At 38.7% G+C, this 8,412-nt stretch overlaps 1 protein-coding gene across 1 annotated transcript; it reads right to left on the reverse strand.

Moving 5' to 3' along the window:
* Positions 1-2,423: 2,423 nt before the first annotated feature.
* Positions 2,424-8,370, reverse strand: LOC104910069 (adenylate cyclase type 1-like). The gene is made up of 3 exons (XM_010708211.3): positions 6,950-8,370; positions 4,324-4,470; positions 2,424-3,932 (listed from the first exon to the last, which is right to left on the reverse strand). The coding sequence occupies exons 1-3, from the start codon at positions 7,151-7,153 to the stop codon at positions 3,741-3,743; spliced, it is 543 nt and encodes a 180-aa protein (XP_010706513.1). The 5' UTR covers positions 7,154-8,370; the 3' UTR covers positions 2,424-3,740.
* Between the last annotated feature and the right edge of the window lie 42 nt (positions 8,371-8,412).

Below are 8,412 nucleotides of genomic sequence, written 5' to 3' on the forward strand. Positions count from 1 at the left end.
CAAAATATAAGTAAGTACTTTTTACACCTACAGTCTAATTAAATGGTGGAATTAATTTTCAGAGGATACTGTAAATTTCAAAATTTTAGCTAAATTCAAACACAATTATACAAACTCATGGAAAAAATAATTGCTACAAATTGGTAAAAAGATACTAGCTGTAGTTCTAGACTTTCTTACACAGCATATCATTAAAAAGTGGAAACAGATTGCGTTTTTGTCCTGTAACTCCAATATCTACTCTTGGAGCATTTAAAATAGGTTACTAGAATGGACATTTGACTTGACTTAGTATTGTTGCTCTTACGTTGTTCTGTTATTTGAATAATAAATAGGAATTCTTGAACAGATCTGCAAAATGGAAGTAGGCTAAAGGTAGGATATGGTGAAAGAAATGCGGGGTCAGTGGCTGTCTACCTTCAGTAGGGTGTTGCACAATAGAGCTATGGCAGCTGGCGTGAGATGAAAGTTCACTGGGTTTTTGACATGTTAGTGAGATTTTCTAAACTGACTGTGGATGAAGAATCTGAGAAATGTTGCTATTTGCCTCCTTTGGGCTCAGTTTGAAAGGGCTCATTCATACAGCTGAGAAATTTTTTAGAAAATAGAGCAAAATGATTAACAAAAAATGATGAAAGCCAGTCCATAGCAAATCCCAGGTTTTAGGAGGAATATTTTCTTTACTTGTTTCTTGCAATGTCAGCTAGCTCTACTTGTTTCCAACTCACAAAGACAAAGGAAAAATAGGAATTAAATTTAGAGTTCATGACTGCACTTCCAACAGAGAAGGTGAAGAATATTGGATGTCTGAAAGAGGGAAAAGTCTATAGCTTTATTCAATCCTTTAATTTTCTTTTTATTCATTTTTCCTTCCAGTTTCTTGCTGCCTGATGCATGCTTTGATTTCCTGCAATACCTCTCATAAAACTAGAGGCTGCAGCAGATTTCCTTATGAATTTCGGACACCATTTTCAAGAACGGAGACAAGGAACTTCTGTGTCTGCAGTTGTTTCCCATGAACACAGCTGGCTCTGTAGGGCAGACAAGGGATTGTGTGGACATCTGGAAGTGATCATCTGGACATAGTAAGCTACCCACAGTCATCATGTTTGTAATAAATGGCTGCATGCTGAAGATCTAGCAGGAAAATGCCAAGAAGACTTGAACAATTTTCACTCGCATCACACAGACAGTAAGAAGAGATTACAGAAGAACGAAAACCAAATTTATAGTTGAAAGTGTTGTCTGTCTTCATAAAAGATCTTTAGATTTTTGGGAAGTCTGAAATGTAAAAAAAGTAATTCTACTTGTACAGAAAAGATCAAAATTTGCCCCAAGATTTCAGAAAAAAGGCATAGTCCTGTGCAAGGCTTTCTGCTGTGATTTAAAATGCATTACTATCGTTAACTCAAAGCAGTAGCTTTCGTACTGGACTAACTCAGCTGACCCTTCAGTTAGCAACCATAAAGCACTGGAGATAAACATGTTTAGGTTTTGGTACATATGCTGCCAAAATTATGCAATAACACACTTGTTTTCAGGATTATAGTTCAAAGAGCATTTATAGTAGACACACAAATAAGCTTTTGCCTGTTTGTCTCAGATCATGTGAGAAAAAAATCAAAGGATCAATTTTCTGCCTGTTGTAGGATGAAGGAGTCAAGCATTTTCAGCATAAACACAACATTAGAAATGACCTTTATTAATGCCTGGATTTCTAGTTCAGGAATGATTTAAAAAAAAAAAAGAAAAAGCACCCTATCTACCAACCAGAAAGTAGGCTGCTTTCGAATATTCTCCAGTGAGATTCTAATAGTTGATTTTCATGCATCCTTCATTTTTTATCACCTAAAAAAGATGGTTGTTCCTAGAAAGTTCACAGGCCATCTTGTTTTTGTCTTCATTTTTCAATTCTAAATTGTGTGTGTGTGTATACTCCTACAACACATATATATGCATACATCAGTAGACATCCATATCTACCTGGACTTGGGCAAAGTGTTTGGCATTCTCCCACACAGCATCCTTATCTCCAAAGTGGAGAGACACGGCTCTGATGGATGTACCACTCAGTTGATAAGGACTTGGCTGTATGGTTGCAATATGGGCAATGGCTCAATATTTAAGTGGAAATCTGTGATGAGTAGTATTCTTCAGGGTTCTGCACTGAGACTGCTGTTATTTAATATCTTTATAAACAACATGGACAGAAGGATGAAATGCAACCTCAAGTTTATATATGAGTGCTGTCATTGACACATGTCACCTAGAGGGACCTTGACAGGCTTGAGGGGTTCAACAAGGCCAAGTGCAACATCCTGCACTTGTCTCAGGGGAATTCTAAGCATGAATACAGGCTGGATGACGAATGGATAGGGAACAGCCCTGTGAAGAGGGGCATCAGGGTGTTGGTGGTTGAAAAACTGAAAACAAGGCAGCAGTCTGCAGTTACAACCCCAAAAAACAATTGTATACTGGAATACAGTAACCATTAAAGAAATGTAGGTAGCAGGTCAAGAGAGATGACTGTCCCCCTCCAGTCCACTCTCTTGAAACCAGCCCTGGAGTACTGTGTTCAGCTCTGGGCCCCCAGCATAAGGAAGACATGCACCTGTTGGAGTCCTGAGGAGGACCATGAAGAAGGTCAGAGGGCTGGAGCACCTCTCCCGTGAAGAAAGGCTGGTGTTACTTAGGTCAAAGTGGAGAAGATTCCAGGAAGACTTTCTAGTGTCCTTCCAGTATCTAACTGTGGTTTACAGGAAAGATGGGGATGGGCTCTATAAGAGAGTGAAGTGACAGGACAAAGGGCAATGGTTTTAAACTGAAAAAGGGTAGACTTAGGTTAGATATAAGGAAGAAATTATTCATGAGGAGAGTAGTGAAGCACTGGAACAGATTGCCTGGAGAAGCTGTAGATCCTGGAAGTGTTGAAGGCCAAGTTGAATGGGGCTTTGGTAACCGAATCTAGTAAAAGGTATCCCTGCCTATTAGGGTTGGAACTAGATAATCTTTAAGGTCTATTCCAACTCAAGACATTCTGTGATTTGGTGAAGGGGGGTGAGATCTCACAAAAATCTGGAAAGACTGGGTGCATGGATTGCTTTCATGTTACTTTTATTCTCACTGTACAATATACAATATATTCAGTATTCTGCTCAGGTGATTCTCTCAGATGCTGCGTGCAAATCTAGGAAATAGCTGTACCCAAATCCAAAATCAAGCTTTAGAAATACACACAGAGGGATTAAGGAGATACAGAAAAACTGTATCCAGTACTATTGGTCTGAAATGATTTTGATCTTTTTCATTGCCAAGTAATTAAAGGAATAAGAAAAATATTAGCAGTAGAGATGAAGAATATGTAATTTGAAAGGATCATGGTGATGCGTAATAATGTACATAGCACTATGTTCCTAGATGTGATAGGATTTTGCTCCTAAATTTCAAAATAATGGAGAAAAATAATCACGTTTTAACAATCTTTTGTTATTTTACAACAGTTCACTACATTTAGAGTTCCCCCCTCTCTGCATTCTACAAGAACATCTGTGATGCTGCGTTTAAAATCCTATCATTCTGACTTGGGAGCTTTTTACACCAGCTTGCAAAGAATTCAAATCCAAACAATGCCACATGAGTAACTGCTAGGGTAGCCATATTTCTTTATAGGCTTTCAGAATATTTTTTTCAGCTTGACATTTGAATTTCAGATTTAAATTGTTGTAAAGAACTAAAACAAATTATCTGTAATTTTTGGTTGTGTTTCTGGTGTTCATTTGGAAACTGGAGGAAAACTCTTCCACCACAGTAACTGTCATGTAAAATCTTCTTACCTTAGTTCCTGAAGTAGGTACAAGTCCCACAGCTGCCATATATGTACTTCCAATTGTCTTGATTTTTTCTATGTCCTTATAACATTCTTTGTCCATAAGCTTTGTTTAAAACATAAAACTGTTAAATATTACATAATATTTTAGGCAAGAAACCATAGTTATCAGAAAATATATGCAAGCCAATTAAACCATACTAGGTTTAATAGATCGAGACTTGCTCACTTTGAGGTCATTAAAAAAACTGCACCATTAACTTGCATTTTAATACTTTTCCTACATCAGAGGACTTTGAGGTCAGATTCAGGCACTTATGAGTACAAATCAGGAGCTTTAGAGGGAAGTCCTGTGGACATACATTATAATCCAGTATGAAGTCAACAGTACTGTTTTATTAGGTAGTTCAAAGTACACTGAATTATTGCAAATAACTTCTGCAGACAAAAGTTTGGTAGATCTGATATGCTTGAAAGACAAATTGTTTAAATCTTACCTCATCAAAATCAGCAATAATTTCATTTAACAGGCGTAAACACTCCACTCCCATATTATTACCATCCAGTTCGATGTAGAAATCATTGAAATTTGGGATGGAAGCAAACATCACTCCCACTTGTGAATATGACTGGTAGTAAAGGTCCTGCAGTACATGAATAAATATAGTTTTATTTAAATTGTTTAATCTATAGCAGACATGGTCATTATTATATGTATTTTACAGCCAAATAGCAAAAGCAATTGCCTTGGTAGCTACTACAAAAGTCACCATTTAGAGAGAAAGCCGGTTCTATTGAAAAATAATGGCAAGATTTTTCTCCCTTCAAAAACACAAAATATAATTTAAATCTGAGCTATTAAACCCATTTAAAACAACTTAATTATTTTTAATTTTCACTTATATTTATTTATTTTTTCTCCCCTGTTAAAGGAGGAAGGGATGGAAACAAATGGAAAGTCTGAACAGTTTTAGAATTTTTATTGTATAGGAAATATCTCTGCATTTTATTAATATTGTTTCATAGCTAAAATAGGAGAAGGAAGAATTTTACCCTGCAGCACAAAACCAGCCTTACTCTTTCACCTCTTTCTGAGAGTTGCAGACTCATATATTTGGAAGTAAGAGTATAATTTTGCTGTCTATGAAGGCTTCTACTTAAGAATTCATAGAGCTAACAGAAAGCAGACTCAGGTCTGTGGTTTGGATCAAATACAAGAACTGCTCTGAAAGTAATGCCTCCTGTTTTATTATGTTGGCATATGACATTAGAGGCAGATACTGGTGGTATGGCAGTAGGGGTTGACCTTTCCCACCAATATTCCATTAAATTTTGTTACCTTGTGACAGATGGAAACAAAGGGGAAGTCTGACAAAATAGCATCTAAAATAGAAATGCATACAAAACAGAGATATGTAAATGAATTCCTCTGTGTAGAAAAATTTGCACCCACTGACATTCATAAACATCTACTGAATGATTACGGAAACCAAATGGTGGATGTTGGCACAATGAGGAAGTTGGTGGTATGTTGGAGCAGTGGCAACAGCAATGTGAAAGACAAGCCACGTTCTGGATTGTCATGCACGGCTGTCACACCATGAAATGAAGAGCTTATTTGCATCAGCTTATCTGCATGAATTGGTGGATTAAAACCAGGGAACTGTTTACACAATGCTAATTAAGTTGAAGGTGTGAACTTCCAGAGTAAGGCCAGAGAATAAGAAAACCTTTCTCTTGCAACATTCTCTTGTAATGCCAGGCCCCATCCTAGTTTGAAGACCAAGGAGCACTCTGCCAATCTTGGCTGGACTCCTCTACCACAACTACCATATTTGGCACCTTTTGATTTCCATGTATTTGAGTCAGTGAAAGATTGACTGTGTGAGCAACTTTTCTTAGAAATGATGCTGTTAGTAGCAGCTGTGAAACTGTGTCATTTCCACCGGTGCAGATTTTTGCAAGTGTGGCATGCAAGTCCTTGTTAATAACAGGCAGAAATGCGTATCTAATGGCATAACTATTGAAAAATAGTGTTTTGTAGCTGGGTATTTGCTCTTTCAAGTAGTGTCATTATGCTCTTCATATCTGCTGTAGTTTCCTTGGAAATAAATAGGAGGCGTTACTTTTGGAGTGACATAAATACATTGTTTCAAACTCCAAAACACAGAGACACATAGTTTATAAGTGTTGTGGCCACTATGGCTACACTATTGCTGCAGATATTGCAGCTGCTCTCCAAGAAGGCCTGTGAGACCTTCTTCAACCAGCATACTTCATCGTTACAGACTTTGAAGTGTGAAAAATTCCCTATTTTAATCTTTAAAGGCTGGCTTTGGTATTTACAGAATGTATTTACAGAATTAGAGTGGTTCCTAAAGAAGCTTCATGCTTTGAAACTGAGATTATGAAATACTATGATAAATTTGAGTATTCTAACTCAATTCAAAAAGAAATTAGTGATTTGCATGGAGAGTCATAGAATCATAGAATCACAGAATCAAAGAATTACAGAATGGCTTGGGTTAGAAGGGATCTCAGGGATCATCAAGCTCCAACCTGCGTGTTGCAGGCAGGGCCACCAACCTCCATATCTAACACCAGCCCAGGCTGCCCAGGGCCCCATCCAACCTGGCCTTGAACACCTCCAGGGCTGGACAGGGCATCCACAGCCTCTCTGAGCAGCTATTCCAGCACCTCACCACTTTCTGTAAGGAATTTCTCCCTGATATCCAACCTAAATCTTCCCTCCCTCAACCTAAAACCATTTCCCCTTGTCTTGCTGTTATCTGCCCTTTCAAAGAGTTGACTCCCCTCCTGTTTATAGGCTCCTTTTAGGTACTGGAAGGCTGCACTTAAGTCACCCCACAGCTGCACTGATGTTGAATGATACAAAATACCGTTACCCTTTTTGCAACAGTTTCTTCAGAGAAGGAGGACACTGCAGAGAAAGATGTAATCCAAACAAATTCCCACATGCAAGTATTTACAAAGCCATTTATTTTGTCTTGAATGAAATTTCAAAAGTAGAAACTTTTCTTGAAAACGAACAGTTGAAAGGTGACCCATGCTACAAAAGACAGTTCATACAGCACTTTATATTTAAAGTTTATCTTGATTTACCATATTCCTTGGATTAGACATAAGAAAATGCTGTGCAACATGTGCTGGCAGTAGGTTGAAGAGAATTCTTTTATTATCCAGCTTGACTCTCTCCATATCATCTCTCTCTTCTTCTGCCTGTGGGGACAGATGAAAATAAAAAAATTTCCAAAGTGTAAAAAATAGAAATTGGCTGAAATCATTGAATACTTCATCCAGTGACATTAAACTGAACAAAAAAAGCTTTCAGTGCTTGATTTAGTATTATATTGACATCTGATATAGACCTTTGCTGTTATAAGTGCACACTCATAAATAGCTACTGAAAATTCCCTTATGCTATAGAAAGTACAGAAAAAGTAAGGCAGGCAAGAATGCCAGGATCTGTGGATCAACTAGAAGCTCCTAGACTTAATCAAGCACAAAAAGAAAGTCTATAGGGAGTGGAAGCAGGAATGGGTTATCTGGCAGAACTACAAAAAAGTTGTCCAAGCAGCCAGGGATCAGGTTACGAAAGGTAGAACCCAGATAGAATTAAGTCTAGCCAGGGACAAAATAGGGGAACAAGAAGAAATTCTACAGGTATATATCAGTAATTAAAGGAGGGCCAGGGGAGATGTGGGCACTCTCTGGAAGGAAACTGGAGACCTATTCATGAGGGATACGGAGAAAGCTGAAGTGCTCAATGACTTCTTTGCCTCACTCTTCAGTGGCAAGAACTCTAGCCACAGAGCCCAAGTTGCAGAAGGGAAAGGTAAGAATGAGAGGAAGTAAGATCTGCCTGCTGTAAGTGAAGATCAGGTTCAAGATTGCCTAAAGAACCTGAAGGTGCACAAATCCATGAACCCAACAAGATTCATCCATGGATTCTGAGACAACGGGCAGATGAAGTTGCCAAGATGCCATCCACTGCATTTGAAAGGTCCTGGCAGTGTGGTGAAGTTCCCACTGACTGGAAAGAGAGGTAACATAATCCCCATTTCCAAGAATGGAAAGAAAGAAGATCCAGGGAACCACAGGCCAGTCATTCCCACCTGTGCCTGGCAAGATCATGGAGCAGATCTTTCTTAAAGCCCTATCAAGGCAAGTGGAAAATAAAGATGGGGTGATGGGTGGTAACTAGTGTCTCGTCACCAAGGGCAAGTCAGGCCTAACAAAGTTGGTGGCCTTTTACGATGGAGTTGCAACATCAAGGGATAAAGGAAGAGCAACTGACATCATCTACCTGGACTTGTGCAAAGTGTTTGACACTGTCCTGTATGACATTCTGGTCACCAAATTGGAGAAAAATGGATTTGATGGGTGGACCACCCTCTGGATAAGAAATTGTCTGGATGGTCAATGGCTCAATGTCCGATTGGAGATGGGTGACGAGTGGTGTTCCTCAGGGATGTGTGCCATGACGGGTGCCATTAAGAGCTTTGTTGGCATCATGAACAATGGGATCAAGTGCACCCTCAGCAAGTTTGCAGACAACACCAAGC

The sequence above is a fragment of the Meleagris gallopavo genome, chromosome 3 (assembly GCF_000146605.3).
Source record: "Meleagris gallopavo isolate NT-WF06-2002-E0010 breed Aviagen turkey brand Nicholas breeding stock chromosome 3, Turkey_5.1, whole genome shotgun sequence".
In the NCBI taxonomy this organism is placed as follows: domain Eukaryota; kingdom Metazoa; phylum Chordata; class Aves; order Galliformes; family Phasianidae; genus Meleagris; species Meleagris gallopavo.